This window comes from Marmota monax, unplaced genomic scaffold (assembly GCF_021218885.2).
Source record: "Marmota monax isolate L192 unplaced genomic scaffold, Marmota_monax_Labrador192_F-V1.1 WCK01_AAM20220418_F8-fsc00100, whole genome shotgun sequence".
NCBI lineage: Eukaryota > Metazoa > Chordata > Mammalia > Rodentia > Sciuridae > Marmota > Marmota monax.
The window spans coordinates 5,387,538-5,408,167 of NW_026693872.1; the positions used below are offsets into that span (position 1 = coordinate 5,387,538).

Here is a 20,630-nt window from a genome sequence, read left to right on the forward strand (position 1 = left end):
TGTTGTTCATGTGGCTGGTACCTTTGTATCCCCTGGTTCTGGGCTTAAAGAGTGTCTCTGTAGATAGACATTCCCTGGCCATCCCATCCAAAGCAGGTTTACCTCATGTTACTCTCCTCATAACATTCTATTCTTTCCCCTCACTTCAATTATTTACCTATCACAACTCAAAATTATATATTTGATACAATGTTTGCATATTTAATTATTGTCTAGCCCCCCTTTTGGTGGGTAAGCTAAATAATGAGGGGAACTATTTTTTGTTGTTGTTTACAAATGTATACTCAGTAGAGTACCAGGAAGAGTGTTTGACCCAAGGTAGGAATATGATAAATACTGGCTAATGTAATGAATCACTTAATACTTGTAATGATAACAAGATTGCTAGAAAATAGGCTAAAGTCTGTTCCCCAAATTTCATTAAGATTACCAATCATCTCTATGAACTTCTGAGACATATTAATCTTCATGTAATTTGTAAGTTTAATTTCGAAGGTATCTTTTTGAGACATGTTGCTATTACAAAACAATGAAATCTCATCTTTTAGTATTTATTTTGAATTTACCCTTTCTGTAACAGGGAGCTAATTAACTCTTTAAAAGGGGGCTGAGGATGTAGCTCAGTAATAAAGTACCCCTGGGTTCAATCTCCAGTACTGCAAAACAAAAACAAAAACAAAAAACAAAACTTTAATGAACTTGACATAAATAATAAAAATAACTTTTTAAGTCGCATGAAATTGGTAAAACCCTCAGAGAAAGAAAAAATGTGGACACAACAAGGAATTAATATCAGTGTTACTATTTCATGTAAACCAAATCTACAATATTAGTGGGAATTCAAAGTAAATCTGCAATGTATTAATAAAAAATTATGACTAGTGAATGAATATAAACTACTGCATAATTACTTGGAAGTTGTAAAAACTTCTCTCTGACATTATTTACAAATTTAACTCAGAAAACAAAACATTTTTAGAAAATGCTCAGGAATATCATTTAATTCTCTTCTTTTGTAATTATTAAAGAACAAGTGGGCAGCTATATATTTAGTTCCAGTTTGTGTCCTCCTCACACATTTTATCTTTTAGTGAAAAAATGAAAACGACTCTGATAATTTTAGATGCTTCTAGATCTATACTAATAAAGGCTGACTTCACACAATATATTTTAAAGCTAATAGTGTCAAATGCTCTTTGTTTTTAAAACTTTAAAAGAAATAACAGCTTGAACGTTTCTGGTATAGATTACCTGTTATCAAGAACTTCAAACATTGTTAATAATAATGCTTAAATTGAAATTAGTGAATCTTATTTTTTAAAATTTATATCAAGTTGATTAGTGAGCAATAATCACTGTTTAAAAAACTTAATAGTAAGCTAATTTCTTCTAATGTTAATCAATGAAAATTAAGATGGTTATTTGCGACTGTGAATGTAATAAAGGATAACTGAAGATGAAATTTAAATTATTTGATTAATATTAGTGAATAACATTTGCTGAGAAAATATAATGGAATATTGAGTATTTCTGCTGAAATTCATTTCTCCTGTTTATTTCATCTGTGGGCAATATGTAGAGAAAGCAAAAAAAGAATCAGAATGATTTTCAGGTCTATTCTGTATGTCTGAAAGTTTTAGCCCGAGCTGCTATAAGCCTTAGGAGTTAGGAAAAAAAGTCATTTGGGTCATTTCTCTTATTTGTACAGAATAAAAGTCTTTATTCCAGAGGAAAGCAGGCTTTCTAGGGAATAACTCCCATTATGCCCATGTGAATTTGCTGGCAGGCAACTAATATGTCAGACTTACTAGTTTACATAATGACCAGAGATGAAAAAAGAAGTGAGACAGGATCACAGAAGAAAGATTGTATCTCTCATGACCACAGTTTTGAGGGTGACTGTTGCATCATTTTGAGCTGCAGTCAGAAGCTGAAGACCATTATCTCAAGTCTTGGAAAAGGATGAAAAAAGAGCTATTTGATAGAAGGATCATGTTACAAAGGCAGTGAGATGCTTCAAATGCATCCACTATTTTCTGGATATAGAGATATATAGAGAGCAACAGGTGGAAACTAACTGGCTGTGCCAGCTGGACTTCTGAGTCAGTGGGGCCTCCCTATTGTCCCCTTCATATACTGTGTAGAAACTTAACCTGGGCTGATAGATTTTCAAAGGAAATTAAGAGAACAAAGTAAAACTTTCCTGTAATAAAGTTTAGTGTAAGCCATCATACCACAGAAATAGTATTTCTCTTTTTAAATTAACAATGTAAAACCTTGAATAGTTTCATACAATGTTGAGAAATCGCCAATAGGAAATGGATATATTTTTAAAATCAACTTTAATATGTTTTAAATGATAAAAGTAGTGCAGAGCTTATAGCAGGAAAACTGGGAGCAATGATGGTTCTCCAAACTTGAGTTCAAGTATCAGCCCTCCATCCCTAAATTACATGTTTTCTCAGTTGTAAAATAGGCAACATATTAACTTATAAAGTTGGTGTGAAGTATAACACAAAAAAATATCTAATACATGTGTTTGATACATTTGATTTCCCTTTCTTTCTTGGGTTACCAATCTACTACATCTTTTTATAATATCTGATGCAAGAAAATCAAGTGAGATAGACAGCTAGTGGAAAATTTAAGAAAAATTAAGTTTTCCTTCTAGCTCATATACCATTATAGATTTGATTTTTTTTCTTTCTTTTCTTTTGGGGGAGTGGGGAGGAGGGGGTCCTGGGGATTGAATGCAGAGCTTTGTACGAGTCTACCACACAGCAAAATCCCTAAATTTGATCTTAATGAAATTTCCTGAACAATGGAAAAGTTGGCTTGTCTCTGTTCTAAGAGTAGGAGAACCTCAGAAACAAAGTTAACATTGATATACATACTCAATTAAAAAATAATTTCTGCTTTCTAGATGTGCTTAGAGAAGACAGGAGGAAAGTCATTAAAACATTATTTTCTTTCTTCACTGCATGAGGTCTAGGGAGTGAGAAGAGGGCTATGACTATAGTGTAAATGAATTTTAAATTCAACACTTACTTATGAAAAAATTCTCAGCAAGACATGAAATAAAAAGGCATCTCCTAATTGTGATATGAATGTTACATACAAAAAGCTCACAGTTAAAATTACACTCAATGGTGAAAAATTAAACACTTTATCTCTAAGATATGGAAAAAAGGCAATGGTAGACATTTTACCACTCATTTACTGAAGGCCAATGCAAGAAATCAAGAAAAAGAAAAGGCATAAAATTGGAAAGGAAGAAATAAAATAGTCTTTCTTTGCATACGACAAATTGTTTACATAGAAAATTACAAAGATTTTATAAAAACACATTAGTATTAATCTGTTATCTTAATGAAGTCATTAAAGTCACTGGATATAAGGTTAATATACAAAATTAACTATTTCTTTATACTAGCAATAAACAATTAGAAACTGAAATGTTAAACAGTAAAATATGTACTAGCACCAAAAGTAATTAAATGCATATAAAATGTATACAAACTAAATTAAATGCATACAAACTACAGAACACTGATGAAATAAATAAAAAAAAATTTTAGAATTTGAAAGATATACCATGTTCATGAACTAGAAGACTCAATATTGTTAAGGTATCAACTTTTTCCAAGTTGATCTACAGATTCAACCTAATCTCAAAAAAACTTAAGAAAATATATATATATATATTTTTGGAAACCAACATGCTAACTTCAGAACTTACAATGAAAGGCAAAGGAGTAGAATGGTCAAAGGTTAGAAGAAAGTTGGAAGACGAATACTACCTGATAACCAGATTTACTAGAAAGCTACATTACTAGAGAAAGGACACACAGACCAGAATGAAACAAAACATAAGATTCAGAAATAGACCCACACATACACAGTAGACTGACTTTATCTAAAATGTAAAAGCAAGTCAACAGATATCTGCACACAAAAGAAGGAATCTCCATACATATTTCATATCCTATGTAAGAATGGGGTTATAGTGATTGCCTGGAGTTGAGGGCCAACCAGGAAAGGTTGACTACCAAGAAATATGAGACTTTTGAAGGGAGGAATTAACATTGCTTTATATCTTTTTTTTTTTTTGTATCAGGGATTGAACCCAGGGGCACTTGACCACTGAGCCACATCCCCAGCCCTTTTTAAGTGTTTTATTTAGAGACAGGGTCCCACTAAGTTGTTTAAGGCCTCACTAAGTTGCTGAGGCTGGCTTTGAACATGTGATCCTCCTGCCTTAGCCTACCAAGCCTCTGGAATTACAGGAATGTGACACCATGTCTGGCTAACATTGCTCTATATTTTGACTGTGGAGGTGGTTGTCAATCTTCACAAGTGAATTTTCCCATTTATAAATTTTTTAAAGGAGAAAAGTCTATTTTAGTGCTAAATACTGTCTATAAAGAATGAAAGTATATCTAATTGATAATATCCAGGCAAGACGATTCATGTAATCTTAGGTTGGTTATGATGGGATATAAAAAGAGGAAAAATACTAAAGAGCCCCAAGATGTAATGCCTGAAGCATGTGCATAAAAAAGTTCACTCATTTGCATTAGATTCAGTCTAGAAAATGATGGAAATCATGTCTTGTCTTTTCTTTTTTAATACTTTTATTCCATTTATTTTTATGTGGTGCTGAGGATCAAACCTAGGGCCCCCATGTGCTAGGCAAGCACTCTGCCACTGAGCTACAACCCCAGCCCAAGTCCTGTCTTTTCTGAATACAAACAAGAAAGTGTTTTACATGACTAGTTAGTGAAGTTTTTAGCATGGAAACCATACCAAACATCTTTGCCTGTATGTCTTGTAGTCATCTCTAATTTCAGCAATGAATTATCTTATTTCTAAATCTGTTGTTTATTGTTCTGTTAGTAAGTAGTACCACCAACTTGTGCTGTTGTTCAATTAAGAGACCTGCATGTAATTTTTGAATCCTCCTTCTGTCTTTCCCACTCTATTTTACAAATTTACTTATCAAGTTATGATAATTCTACTTCTTACATACAGCATCTCTGTTGCAAATCCTCTTTTGGATGGAACTAGAAGTTGAGTATGATTCAATCTAGAGGGTGGGAGTGGTAGAGATGAGGCTAGTGAAGTGAGCAAGAACCACATTAATTATTTTGATGTTTGTGCTCATCTCAAACACATCTCAAATAAGTATTTTCTTCTCCAACTCCAGTTCTACCATTTTAGTACAAATTACCACATCTCTCTCTTCAACAATCTATTGGTCTCTTTATATCCATTCTTGCTTCAATTTTTTTTTTTTTTTTGTACTGGAGATTGAACTTAGGGATGTTTTACCATTGAGATACATTCTCAGGACATCCTCCTCTTTTTGGGGGTGTGAGGCTACCTGGATTGAACCCAGGATGGTTTAACCAGTGAGCCACATCCCCAGCCCTTTTTGATATGAGACAGGGTCTCACTATGTTGCTTGAGGCTCACTAAGTTGCTGAGGCTGGCTTTGAATTCTTCATCCTCCTGCCTCAGCCTCCTGAGTGGCTGGATTATAGGCATGCACCACCATGTCCAGCCAAGGACCTCCTCACCTTTAAAGAAATTTTTGAGACACAGTCTCATAAACTATTATCCATCTTGTGAGCCTCCTGCCCCAGTCTCCTGGATTGCTGGGATTTCAGGCTTGTGTTGCTGTGTTTGACTCTTGCTTCCATTTTAATTTATTTTCTGCATTGCAGTTAGAGTGTTCTTTTTGAAATACTGTTTGGAAGAAGGGAAAAAAAAAAAAAAAAACGCTCTTCTGATCAGTTCATATAATTTCTTCCTTAAAACCCATCCCTGAGCTGGGTGTGGAGCACATGTCTGTAATCCCAGCAGCTTGGGAGGCTGTGGCAGGAGGATTGCAAGTTTAAAGCCAGCCTCGGCAAAAGCAAGGTGCTAAGCAACTCAGTGAGACCCTGTCTCTAAATAAAATACCAAATAGTAATGGGGATGTGGCTCAGTGGTGAGGGCCCCTGAGTTCAATCCCTGGTACCAAAAAACATAAAACAAAGCAAAAATAACCCATCCATGGCCAGATGTGGTGGTACAGGGACTCAAGATGCTAAGGAGGGAGAACTGCAAGTTCAAGGCTAGTCAGGAACGTAGCAAGACCCTGTCTCAAATAAAAAAGTAAAAAGGACTAGGAATGTAGCTCAGTGGTGAAGCACCCTCGGGTTAAAAACAAACAAACAAACAAACAAACAACCCCTCCATTTCTTCCTATTCTTTTAGGGCAAACATTAAAATAACTAATATAGTCTGGCTCACCTATCTAGCCTCATCTCCTATTACTCCCTTTCACTCCACAGATTCATTATGCTTGACTTTTAGCTCTATGTGCTATTCTGCTTCAGAGTAGAGATGCTGTTTGTTCTACACAGTGTTCCACTGCCTACAGTACTACTTTTCTTGCTTACCTTTATTTCTAAATTTTTCTTGCTTCCTCCTTTTATTCCTTCAAGGCTAGCACTTGTAGAAAATCTTCTATAATCTCTCATGTTTGGTTTAGCATTATATATATATTTTCATTCCTGGGAGCACTTAAAACCTGTGGAATCTCCTGAGTGATAAGAGTCTCTTTTGTATGCTAATGACATGATGGGTGGCTAGGCCCCTGGATAGCTTTGGGATGATGGTTGGTTGCCAGAAAGACCAAGCCATAAATACAGATTTTGAATTTTCAGCCCCACCTCCTAATTTCTGGGGAGGTGAGAGAGGCTAGAGATCAAGTTCAATCACAAATGACCAAAGATTTAATCAACATCTCCAAATACTGGGGCCTAAGGATCTTCTGGGTTGGTGAAGGCACAGACATGTTAGAAAGGTACTGGCCCAGAGAAGGCATGGAATCTTTGTTAAGTGCTTATGCCCAACCAAGTTGTAGCCTTTATAAAAAAATTAGTAAATGTAAATAAGGTGTTTTCCTCAGTTCTGTGAGTTATTCTACTAAACTATCAAAACTGGGTGGGTTGTTGGGACCCCTGAATGTGTAGCCAACTTGGACAGAAGTGTGCTACCATGGTTGTAACCTTCCATCTGACACGAGAGAAGCCTTGTGGGTCTAAACACTTAAACCATTACATCTCTAACTTCAAGTTCTTAAGAGTATTGAATTAAATTGTTGGACTCTCAGTTGGTGTCCAGAGAATTAATAGAATTTTGGTGTCAGAATTTTCAGAATTGGTGCTGAAAAAAAAAATAACACATTTAGAATTAGAACTCGGGAGCATGTATTAAAAATCTACTTATAATTTTACTGCCTGTAAACAAGACAAGATCATATTTGTCTTGGCTACCCTTTTATCTCCAGCACCTAGCAGAGTGCCCGGCACACTGCTCAATATGCACTTGGAGAATATGTAAACAGAATGTCTGCTTCTGGAATACTGAAATTCTAAACTCTTATCTGGGAGAAAAGCTGGTCATGGGTCTGCTTCTGATAAAACACTGAAAGTTGACGACACAAAAAGAGTAAAGTAACTGGCCCAGGTTTCACTATGTGATGTGAAGCCTGATTATAGGATAGTGTGGAACAGAAGAAGGGGCAAGATGCAGCAAATGTAGTTAGAGTTCAAAGAGGAAGTATAGTGAGTACAGCACAATATAAGGACACAGCCCTAGTACATTATTCACATTGAACCCCTTGTGTTGTCAAGTTCTGTTTCCCCAAAAGCTATCAGGCAGGAGAGTTCAAACTCTGCTCCACTGCCTGTTTTTAATGGACATCATTACCCTAAGTGCATGTATGAAGACATGAATGGTGTGACTCTACTTTGTGTACTACCAGATATGAAAAGTTGTGCTCTATGTGTATAATATAAATTGTATTACATTCCGCTGTCACATATAACAAATCAGAATAAATAAAAAAACTGCAAAATAAAAAAAATGCTATAAAAATAAATTAAAATTGTCTAATCCATTAATCACTCTGAAGGCAATGAAAAACTTCTCAGGGAACCACAGCATCAAGATTTTTAAAGAAAGTTATCAAATTGAGAAAACCACATACAGTGCACCCATGTTGGCCACCTTGTCCATCATCAGCACTATAGAAGCGGTGAGTATACTCTTGTGCATACAGGTACTCATAACATTTGTTAAGTACTCATCTGTACTTGCTGACCTCTTACTCTGTCAAAGGTTCTTAAAAGTACACTCATGTGTATATCCTCTCTGTTCAGCTCATTTCAAGGTTTTTAAAAGGAGAACATGTCTTCTTGGTTTTTGGAACTGAGCAGAGAGGAGAGGTCCTTCAAACACTAAATAGGACTTAACAGAGGACAGTCAGGTAAATCTGTTGAGAGTGATATGGAGCCAGAAGAAAATGAGCCCAGGACCAAAAGACATTGGCAAGAAAAGACCATGTGCACCTTGCCACTGAAACGAGTCTTACCTGTGATGGGGTTATCCTTCCCTTTTTAATTTCAGATGAATTCTCACTTGGTTTTCCTACTTGTTTACTTGAGTTGCATTTGTAGCACGTCCATCGTGTTTGGCCCTCAATTTCGATGGTGCATTCTTTGTTTTGTAGACAGAATGAATGATACAAATGGCCACAGCTGCAAAATGAAGGTAACCAACTCACACTTTCCATTGTCATAAGTCCATAAAGTATGACAGAGTGTACTTATATACAATAAAGGCTCTAACAATCTGGAATGTACTGATGCTGGTACAGGACAAGAAATAGGAAAAGAAATGTATTCACTGTTGTCCTCTCTTTTTAAAAATCCTAACAAACATATCTGTATCCTTAAGTGAGTAGGAATAGAATCATAGTTCTCATGGAGGATAAGCTGAACTTCTGTTCATTTCTTAAACTATGAAATTCTGACCGTATTTTCAGGTTAAAAAAGGACAAGCAGAAAAAATCATAATGACACAAGTAGCTTGATAACACCATGAGTGGTCTGTCTCACTGAACTCAAGATAAGAGTTAAGATTAGATAAAACACTGACAAAAAAACTCACTGCTTGCAGTATTTCTATGAAGGCGTTCCAAAAGAACTTTTAGTACCAAAAGGGCTTTTGGAAGGTGAGCACTGATTATGCCTCTCAATCATCCTTGGCCTTTCTCCAACCTGAAATGTTGAACTATCCCAGAAGTCAATCCTTTTCTCTTCTGTAGTCTTTACACTCTTTCTCTTCTCTACACTTAAAAAAAAAAAAAACATATATAACCTGTTTCCTGTACACTCTTCCTTACCCCACCTACTATTGCTCCTATAGTGATTACTTCTAGTTCCAAAACTTTAAAATATCACCTAGAAGTTCATGACTACCACATTTATGCCTTCAGCTCAGACCTCTTCCCTAAACCCTACCTGTCTGACTCCTCAAGAACTCTGTTTTGGATGTCTAATGCTATCTTAAATTTAACATGTTCAAAACCAAAATCCTGATTTCCACCTTACTCCATCTCCACTGAATACTTTCATCCAACTTACATTCTTGCAGTTTTTCAGGCCAAGAAGTTTGGAGTGATCTATTCTTTGTTTCACACTACACATTTAATTTATAAGCAAATTCTATCAGCTCTACCTTCACAACATGTCCAGAATCCTCCCACTTCTGAACTTTTTGTTATTGCCATCCTTCTCCCACATGGACTATCGCAAATGCATGACTAGTCCCCCTGCATTCCCTCTTGACTTTCTATAGCTCCTTCTCAACACAGAAATCAAACTGACCCAGAAGACCTATCCTCAAAACCACCCAGTGAGCTGGGCATGGTGGCACACACCTGTAATCCTAATGGCTCAGGAGGCTGAGGCAGGAGGATTGCAAGTTTAAAGCCAGCCTCAGCAACTTAGTGGGGCCCTAAGCATCTTAGTGAGACCCTGTCTCAAAATTTAAAAAAAATTTAAAAAGGGCTGGGGATATGGCTCAGTGGTAAAGCACCCCTGGGTTCAATCTCTGGTACAAAAAACAAACAAAAACCAAAACAATCCAATCCAACAAACCCACCCAGTGGGTTCTCATCTCAGAGAAGCCTACTTCTCATAATAACCCAGATACGGCCTCTGCTTCTCCTTTGAAGTCCTCTTTTGTCATCCTCTCATTCCTTTCTTCTGCTCAAGTCCAGAGCCTACTCACTCACTACCACTCAAGTGTGCCAGCAATGATGCTGTCTCACAGTCTCCACACTCATTGGTCCTCTCTGCTGGGGATACTCTCCCCCGAAGTTCCATGGTTACTTCCTTAGGTCTCTAAATGTCACTAGACAGCAAGGCTTTTCCTGACTAGTCTTTATAAATTAGAAATACTTCCCAATAATCTTTCCTCTATACTAAGTTTTATTTTTATTAATATAATTATTAATCAAATTTTTAATAATTTTTCTAAATTATATGTTTTTAAGTTACTTTAACAGTGAGACACGAGGCATTCCCTGACCACTCCACAAAATGTCCACATCTTGTATCCTCTTGTCCCTGAAGAAACCTTGAATCATCTTGTCCCTCAATTTGTTTTACTTTTTTCCATAGTAGTTACCACCATCTGGGATTTCACTTATTTGTTTTTATCTGCCCCTGCTACTAGAACACAAACTTCTTAAGGGCAGTTCTTTTGCTTTCTTCATGCTGTCCCCTATTCCCTTGAACTGTACCTGCTATATAGTAGGTGCTCAATAAATATGTTGAATGAATGGGTTCTTTGTGAGGTGCTATTTTCTCTTCTAACCTCCAAATCTACCAATCCTCCTACATAGCTAACACTGATATAGTACTTACTCATGCAAGGAACTGTTCATAGCACCTTATATAATTTTCTCATTTAATTTTCCAAAGCCCTCAGATGTAGGTATTATTACCATCTCAATTGATAAGAAAACCAATATACAAAAAGATTAATTAATTTGTTAAAGGATCATAGCTCGTATTTGGTTGGCATAGTCAGGATTTAAACTTAAGAAGTTTGGCTCCAGAATCCACATTATGTTGTCTCTATTCATGTATTTTAGATGAACTGTTTTTGCTCCTGAGACTAACCCCTGCACTTCTGCACTAGACTTCTTCTTTCTTTGTATTGTGGCTTAAATATCATTTACATGCTAATGATTCCTAAATTTGTATTACTAGCCCAACATGTCTTCTGATTTATGACTAGAATCTGTCTATCGGACAATTCTACATGGATGTCAAAGGGTCATATCAAACCTAACATCTATAAGGTCAAATGCTGGATTTCCCCACTTCCTTATACTTGTTCCTCCTGTCTCAGGCAAGGGTACCATATTCACCCAGTTACTAAGGCTAAAGACCTCATTTTCTCCCCATACCCCATATCAAATACACCAGCATGTTAGCCCTGCCCTTAAAATATGTCCTGAATTCAAACACCCCTCAGCACCTTCACTCCTACCTCTCAGCACCTTCACTCCTACCTCTCATTCTGCTCCAATGTAACCTTAAGAGATGCCTCTCTTCACTGTGCTTTCTTAAGACAGAACTCTTAACCAGAACACTTCTTCTTTCCATCCCCCTGCCTCGTGTTTCATTTTTCTTCATTGCTTGGTATTTATTTACTGTCTGAGCACCCTAACTTCTACCTCGCCCCACTCCCATGCAGAACATAAACAAGGTCTGTGAGGACAAGAACTTTGCCTGTCCTGTTCACTGCCTGAGTGACACATGAATTCCTGCCTGGCTATACCACACATGTACACACACCAGACAGTAATCCTTTCTCTTACCTAAAGACAATAATTTCATCAGCCATTTCTTGGCGTCTCTTATACTGTTGCAAACATATAGAGCAATAATCCTGTTTGGGATTCAATCCTCTAGTGACAGAAGCTCTCAGGTTACACAATGACCAGTGGAGATCTTGGTTTAGAAGGCTGGTTGTTGTTTCAAGCAGGGTCTATGAAAGACCAAAACAAAAAACAAACAAGGTTATCAAATGAAAGGTAGAGAAGAATGGAGAATAGAACTTGTTTAGTTTTCAACTACAAACAACTGAAACTGGAAGGATAAAATTGATGAGACAAACATCAAAACCCCCAAAACTCAAGTAGTTAATGTGCAGTATAACAAGGCTCAAGTCTGTCACTAATTCCTACTGAGAAATGTGTATTCTGCCATTCTGTGGTTTAATTCAGTTTAATTTAATTGATGGCTTTCAAACAACTAGATAAGCTCAAATCTCTTTATTACATTTATATAATAACTTCTGTCTTGATAGCTCAGGCTATTGTAACAAAGAACAGTCTGGATTGCTGTTTTTTTATCGAAATTGCATTCACAGCAATGTTTCAAATAACCTTTCGCTGAGAAAGCTAATGGTCATTACTCAGTTTTCATCTCCCTTGGGCAGGGATCACATTTTCCTGATCAGCACTCATAAATCATTGTGATCCACTCAAAAGACTCTGACATTGTCAGTAAGTTACATAAAGAATTCTCACATTAAGTCATCTTAAGGCTCTTGTGCTTATAAAGTATTGTTTCCATACTAAACTAATTCTCAACATTCATTTTTTATCATTTGGATATACAGCTGGATTTTTTTTGTTTATTGATTTTATTTTTTTTAAATACACAAAAGTGGAATGCATTACAATTCTTATTACACATACAGAGCAAATTTTTCATATTTTTGTATATAAAGTATGTTCATGCCAATTTATATCTTTATACTGCTCATCATCTGTAGCAACCAGAGAAATGCAAATCAAAACTACTCGAAGATACACCTCACTCCAGTCAGAATGGCAGCTATTATGAAGACAAACAACAATAAGTGTTGGTAAGGATGTGGGGAAAAAGGTACACTCATACACTGCTGGTGGGACTGCAAATTGGTGAAGCAAATTTGGAAAACAGTATGGAGATTCCTTGGAAATCTGGGAATGGAACCACCATTTGACTCAGCTATCCCTCTCCTTGGATTATACCCAAAGGACTTAAAAACAGCATACTACAGGGACACAGACACATCAATGTTTACAGCACAACTCACAATAGCTAAACTGTGGAGCCAATCCAGATGCCTTTCAGTGGATGAATGGATAAAAAAAAATGTGGCATATATACACAATGGAATTTTACTCAGCTGGATTCTTTTTTGTCAACCCAAAGTGGAAGATGGAACTAGGTACTGTCCGCCCTCCTTGCTATAAAACTTAGCTTTTTAAATTGCAATATAAAACTTTTAGTTTTAATTACCTAACTATCCTAGTTCTTTCCAATCAATGCCATCATTTTCTCTTCTTCTATAGCTCTGCAATTGGCAAAAATTTTCCACCTTGTACTCAGCTTTACTTTACTTTTCTTCTGCTACCCTGGTCTCTGTGCCTACAGGGGTATCAAACTTCACTGGCTTATGCCTAGCAAAGCTGCAAGTTTTACAACATCTAAGAAAAACTCTATCTCCCAAATTATTCTTTTGCTTCTCTCTCATATTCTTAGGGGGGAAAAAAAAAGCTGTAACATACCTAAATGGAACTTTTCCTAAGAAAAATACATGTCCACCAAGCTGGTTCTTAACTGAGAATTAAAGCTACAAGAAATTGAAAGTTAAGGGAAGACTAATGACCATTTTTGGCTAGTGGCAATGATGTGTTTCAAAATATTAAAAATAACTCATTTAATTTAATTTTATTTTGCATTTATATATATATACACACACACACACACACACACACACACACACACACACTGACCATCCTTTTCATGAGTTATAGCTTTATCACCAATTATTTTTCCAGAAAGATTTTTGTAATTTCATTTTAAAAGGTAGGTATTAGTCTGTCAATCAATCAAAAACAATTCTGAATTAGATGCATTTCCATATTTTAGAATAAGTATATACATGTAAATTAAGGTCAAGAGAAATTTAAAAATAGGGGGAAAATATACACTTATCTTGATTTACCTTACTTTCAGTAAAGAGATGGCAATTTTTTAAGGAAAAAAATGGAGGCAAAGGAGGAAAAAAAAAGAAAATTATAAAAATAGCTTTTGTTCTACCTTAATCAACACAAAAAAGCAATAGAAGACAGGAAATAATTAAAATTAGAGCTGAAATCAATGAAATTGAAACAATTGAAAAAACTGACAAAGCAAAAAGTTAGTTCTTTGAAAAAATAAATAAAGTTGGCAACCCTTAGCCATGCTAATGAAGAAAAGGAGAGAGAAAACTCAAATTACTAACATATGTGATGAAAAAGGTACACTTATCTCAATTTACCTTACTTTCAGTAAAGAGATGGCAATTTTTAAAGAAAAAATATGGAGGCAAAGGAGAAAAAAAGAAAATTATAAAAATAGCTTTTTTTATACCTTAGGGCATACTCAGATAATAGAAAGTGATTTACTTACTTGTTCATAGTTAAAGGTATCTAACATTCCCAGAATAAGACCCTGGATTTCTCCAAGTTTTCCTTTTCCATATACTGGATCCTAATTAGAAAAACATATAATTGTTATGATTCTTGGTATTTTAAAATTACTTTAAAATATAAAATACCTGAAAAAAAACCCAAATATACTCAAATACACACACACACACACACACACACACACACACACACACACACACACACATATATATATATATATATATAATATTTTTATTTTTTAGGTGTAGATGGACACAACACAATGCCTTTTATTTTTATGTGGTGCTGAGGTGATAACCGGGTCCCGCCCGTGCTAGGCGAGCGCTCTACCGCTGAGCCACAACACCAGCCCCTCAAGTATATTTTTTACAGCCACAGATATTCATTCTTTCATGAATCTTCACTGGAAACGTCCATTAGTTTTCATTTGAACATCTCAAATACTTTGGAAAAATAAATGTTAAATGATCTAATCCCCTTTCTTAATAATCTTTTTTACAAAACTTATTGTTGTTTGTTTTCATAATAGCTGCCATTCTGACAGGAGTGAGATAAAATTTTAGTGTAGTTTTGATTTGCATTTCTCTAATTGCTAGAGATGATGAGCATTTTTTCATATATTTGTTGACTGTATATCCTCTTCTGAGAAGTGTCTGTTTAGGTCCTTGGTCCATTTATCGATTGAGTTATTTTTTTGTTTAGCTTTTTGAGTTCTTTATATATCCTAGAGATTAGTGCTCTATCTGATGTGCAAGTGGTAAAAATTTGCTCCCAAGATGTAGGCTCTCTATTCAGTTCACTAATTGTTTCTTTTGCTGAGAAGAAGCTTTTTAGTTTGAATCCATCCCATTTATTGATTCTTGGTTTTGTCTTCTTTAATTTCTTTCTTTAGCATTCTGTGGTTTTTAGAGATCTTTCACCTCTTTCATTAGGTTGATTCCCAAGTATTTTATTTTTTTGGAGGCTATTGTAAATGGGTAATTTTCCTCATTTCCTTTTCGGAGGATTTGTCACTGATGTACAGAAAACTCTTTGGATTTATGGGTGTTGATTTTGTACCCTGCTACTTTGCTGAATTCATTTACTAATTCTAGAAGTTTTCTGGTGGAATTTCTCTAGGTATAGAATCATATCATCAGCAAATAGTGCTAGTTTGATTCTTCTTTTCTTATCTGTATACCTTTGATTTCCTTCATCTAGTTGCTCTGGCCAGTGTTTCAAGAATTATGTTAAATAGAAATGGTGAGAGAAGGCATTCCTGTCTTGTTCCAGTTTTTAGAGGGAATGCTTTCAACTTTTCTCCATTTAGAATGATGTTGGCCTGGGGCTTAGCATAGATAGCTTTTATAATATTGAGATGTAGTCCTATTATCCCTGGTTTTTCTAGTGTTTTGAACATGAAAGGGTGCTGTATCTTATTGAATGCTTTTTCTGCATCTATTGAGATGATCGTATGATTCTTATCTTTAAGTCTATTGATGTAATGAATTACGTTTATTGATTTCCATATGTTGAACCAACCTTGCATCCCTGGAATGAATCCCATTTGATCATGATCTACTATCTTTTTGGTATGTTTCTGTATTCAATTTGCCAGAATTTTTGCATCTATGTTCATTAGAGATATGGGTCTGAAGTTCTCTTTCTTTCAATGTCTTTGCCTGCCTTTGGAAGGAATCAGGATGATATTGGCCTCACAGAATGAGTTTGGAAGTGCTCCCCCTTTTTCTATTTCCTGAAATTTTTCTATGTCCTAAAATAAATTGAAGAGTACTGGTATTAGTTCTTCTTTAAAGGTCTTGTAGAATTTGGTTGTGTATCCATCTGGTGCTGGGCTTTTCTTGGTTGGTAGGCTTCTGATGATATTTTCTCTTTCATTGCTTGAAAGTGATCTGTTTAAATTGTGTATATCATTCTGATTCAATTTGGGGAAATCATATGACTCTAGAAATTTGTCAATGTCTTTGATATTTTCTATTTTATTGGAGTACAAATTTTCAAAATAATTTCTAATTACCGTCTGTATTTCTGTAGTGTCTGCTGTGACATTACCTTTTTCATCACATATGTTAGTAATTTGAGTTTTCTCTCTCCTTTTCTTCATTAGCATGGCTAAGGGTTGTCAACTTTATTTATTTTTTCAAAGAACTAACTTTTTGCTTTGTCAATTTTTTCAATTTCATTGACTTCAGCTCTAATTTTAATTATTTCCTGTCTTCTATTGCTTTTTGTGTTGATTTGTTCTTTTTCCTAGGGCTTTGAGATGTAGTTAGGTCATCTATTTGTTGACTTTTTCTTCTTTTAAGAAATGAACTCCATGCAATAAGCTTTCCTCTTAGCACTGCCTTCATAGTGTCCCAGAGATTTCAATACATTTTATTTGTGTTCTCATTCACCTCTAAGAATTTTTAATCTCCTCCTAGATGTCTTTTGCAACTCATTGTTCATTCAGTAGCATATTATTTAGTCTCTAGGTATTAGAGTAGCTTTTAAAAAAATTTTATCATTGATTTCTAATTTCTTTCCATTATGATCTGATAGAATGCAGGGTAGTATCTCTACATTTTTATATTTGCTAAGAGATGCTTTGTGGCATGATATATGGTCTATTTTAGAGAAGGATCTATGTGCTGCTGACAAGAAAGTATACTCACTCATTGAAGGATGAAATATTCTATATATGTCAGTTAAGTCTAAGTTATTGATTGTATTATTGAGTTCTATAGTTTCTTTGTTCAGCTTTTGTTTGGAAGATCTATCCAGTGGTGAAAGAGGTGTGTTAAAGTCACCCAAAATAATTGTGTTGTGGTCTACTTGACTCTTGAACTTGAGAAGAATTTGTTTGATGAACATAGATGCTCCATTGTTTGAGGCATATATATTTATAACTGTTAAGTCTTGTTGGTATATGGTTCCCTTGAGCAATATGAAATGTTCTTCTTTATGCCTTTTGATTAACTTTAGCTTGAAGTCTACTTTATTTGATAAGAGGATGGAAATCCCTACTTGCTTCTGCAGTCCATATGAGTGGTATGATTTTTCTCAACCTTTCACCTTCAGTCTGTGGATGTCTCTTCCTATGAGATGAGTCTTCTGGAGGCAGTATATTGTTGGGTCTTTTTTTTTTGATCCAATCTGCTAGCCTATGTCTTTTGATTGGTGAGTTTAGGCCATTAACACCAGGGTTATTATTGAGACATGATTTGTATTCCCAGTCATTTTTGTTTATTTTTGCTATTTAACTTGACATGGTTTCTCCTTTGATTAGTTCTTCCTTTAGTTTAATACCTCCCTCGCTGATTTTCATTGTTGTTTTTCAATTCCTCTCCATGGAATATTTTGCTGAGGATGTTCTGTAGTGCAGGCTTTCTAGTTGGAAATTCTTTTAACTTTTGTTTATCATGAAAGGTTTTTTATTTCATCATCAAATCTAAAGCTTACTTTTGCTGGATATGAGATTCTTGGTTGGCATCCATTTTCTTTCAGAGCCTGATAGATGTTGTTCTACGATCTTCTAGCTTTCATGGTCTGGTTTAAAACATCTGCATGTAACCTAATTGTTTTCCCCCTATATGTAATCTGATTCCTTTCTCTTGTGGCTTTTAATATTCTCTGTATTCTGTATGTTGAGCATTTTCATTATAATGTGTCTTGGTGTGGATCTGTTGTGATTTTATACATTTGGTGTTCTGTAGCCTCTTGAATCTGGTTTTCCAATCTATTCTTCATGTTTGGAAAATTTTCTGATATTATTTCATTGTTCATTCCTTTGATTTGGACCTCTATGCCTTCCTCTATTCCAATAACTCTTAAATTTGGTCTTTTTATGCTATCCCATATATCTTAAATGTTCTGCTCCTGGTTTCTTACCATTTTCCCTGTGTGGTCTACATTATTTTTGAGATTATATATTTTGTCCTCATTGTCTGATGTCCTGTCTTCCAAGTGGTCTATTCTGATGGTGATGCTTTCAATAGAACTTTTAATTTGATTTATTGTTTCTTTTATTTCAAGGATTTTTTTCCAGAACCTCTATCTCCCTATGGAAGTAATTTTTGCTTCCTGTATTTGTTTATGTAGCTCTTTGTCAAAATGATCTTTTGCTGCCTGTATTTGCTCGCTGATATCATCCTTTAATTCACAGAATATTTTAATTATGTACATCCTGAACTCCTCCTCTGTAATTTCTTCTGATGTGCTGGCCATGGATTCTAATAATGTATTATCTTGATTTGTTTGGGGCACTTTCCTTCCTTGTCTTTTCATGTTGCTTGTGTTTCTTCCCTTCTAGTACTGTGGATCCGAGGTGTTTTTGTTTTTATCCTATAGGTTTATAGTGTTTCTGTAGGGTTCTAATACCTCTCCTTTGAGGGGAAGGACAATGTTAACAGATCCCAATACAAACAATATACAGCCTTAAAAACAATTAGTTGCTATTAAGACATTTACAGTTTGGTCACAATGTACAGAAATGATGAATTCAATTATTATCTATAATACAATCGGTAGGTTTGTAAAGGGTTTATAGTTTCTGATGGTAAACAAAGAACTAGGGGTGAGGTGTAGGATGATATGCTGAGGAGGTAGAAGGTAAAGATATAGAATTGTTATATCTTAGGAAATGTGGAAGAGAAATCTAAAGAAGAAGGTTAGTAGCAGAATAGAGAGGAAGTAATTTTGGGTAGACAAGTAAGTGGGAAAACAGTAGAGTACATAAAACAAACAGATAAGCTGGGGTTGTGGCTGGGTGGTAGAGCGCTTGCCTAGTGTGTGCAAGGCCCTGGGTTCGATCCTCAGCACCACATAAAAATAAATAAAACAAAGGTATAAAAAAAAATTTAAAAACCCCAGATATATATTAAGAAAAACAAAAATGTTAAAATAGTAAAAATTGGAAGGAAAAACAAGAATATACAACACAACTGTAATATACTATTCAGATGTCCCAGACCTCAAAATCCTAATTCACCTAAAGTACTTGGTTTCATGTAAGTTGGGGATGTGAGGGCGGGAAAATAGGAAAGGAGAAGAAAAAAAAACTCAAAGGAAGAAACAAGAATTGTTTTGGTTGAAGATCAGTATCTTTCTTGCTTCCCTTCTCATCCCATAGATGGGGTCATCTGTTGTTAGCTGGTATCTCTGCCCTCAGGATGGTGAAGGTAACCACAGTGTCACTGTACTGGGGTAGTGGCTGCTGGGAATAAGGGGGAGTTGAAAACTGGGTACCTGGCCAGCTGAAGTTCCAAACTGGGAGTTGCCCCCACTAAAGATGGTGATGACTCTGACCCAAGATGGAGGTGCCTGCTTTCAACAATGGGGTGTCGGGTCGGGTGATGGCATTGGATGTGGATGATGTGTTCAGTCAGAGCTTTGTGGCATGCAGTGTGTGGTTTTGGCTGTCTTCAGAGCCTGTATGAAGTTCCCAGATGCAGGCAGGCTATGGTGTGCAGGAGTATATCTCTGTTGCTTTCAGAGTCCCAAGATGGAGGTGACTGGGGAGCCCCATGTTGGTAGATGGGGGGGGAGTGGTGGCCGGAGTTCCTGCGCCTGGGTAGCTGCTATTGTCCTGCATGGGAGTGGTGTCTGGGATTTCTGCTCAGGTGGTGGCTGAAAGTTCTGTGTGGGTGCTGATGCCTATAGTCCTGCTCGGGCACCCAGTAGTCTTGCATGGGCGTGTAGTTGGGAAACCTACTCTGCCGCTAAGGCTTAGAGCCCTGCACGGGCACAGTGGCCGTGATTCCTGCCTGGGAGTAGGAATATCACTCGCAGAGAAACAGTATTCTCACTGCTTGAGTCCCAGGTCACGGAGTGACACAGAATGCTGCCTCCCTTTGGCCCGCTATCTTGGATCCCTCTGTTTGTATTCTTGGTAACTTCCATTCTGACTGATGTGAGATGAAATCTTAGAGTAGTTTTGATTTGCATTTCTCTAATTGATAGAGATGTTGAACATTTTTTCATATATTTGTTGATCGAATGTATATCTTCTTCTGATAAGTGTGTGAACTGCCATACTACCCAAGCCCTACACAGATTCAATGTAATTCCAATTAAAATCCCATCATCATTTCTTACAGAAATAGAAAAAGCAATCATGAAGTTCATTTGGAAAAATAAGAGACCCAGAATAGTCAAACTAATCCTCAGCAAGAAGAGTAAAGCAGGAGGCATTGCAATATCAGACCTTAAACTATACTACAAAGCTATAGTAACAAAAACAGCATGGTATTGGCACCAAAATAGACATATAGAC

The 20,630-nt window shown here is 35.9% G+C and overlaps 1 protein-coding gene across 1 annotated transcript in view; it reads right to left on the reverse strand.

Annotated features, from left to right (window-relative positions):
- Vps8 (VPS8 subunit of CORVET complex) overlaps positions 1-20,630 on the reverse strand; it is a 252,174-nt gene that overhangs the window by 45,363 nt on the left and 186,181 nt on the right. The window contains exons 42-44 of the mRNA XM_046462585.2: positions 14,358-14,438; positions 11,729-11,898; positions 8,426-8,591 (exon numbers count right to left, since the gene is read on the reverse strand). Of these exons, the coding sequence (XP_046318541.1) occupies positions 8,426-8,591; positions 11,729-11,898; positions 14,358-14,438 (417 nt within the window). The remainder of the gene's footprint in view (positions 1-8,425; positions 8,592-11,728; positions 11,899-14,357; positions 14,439-20,630) is intronic.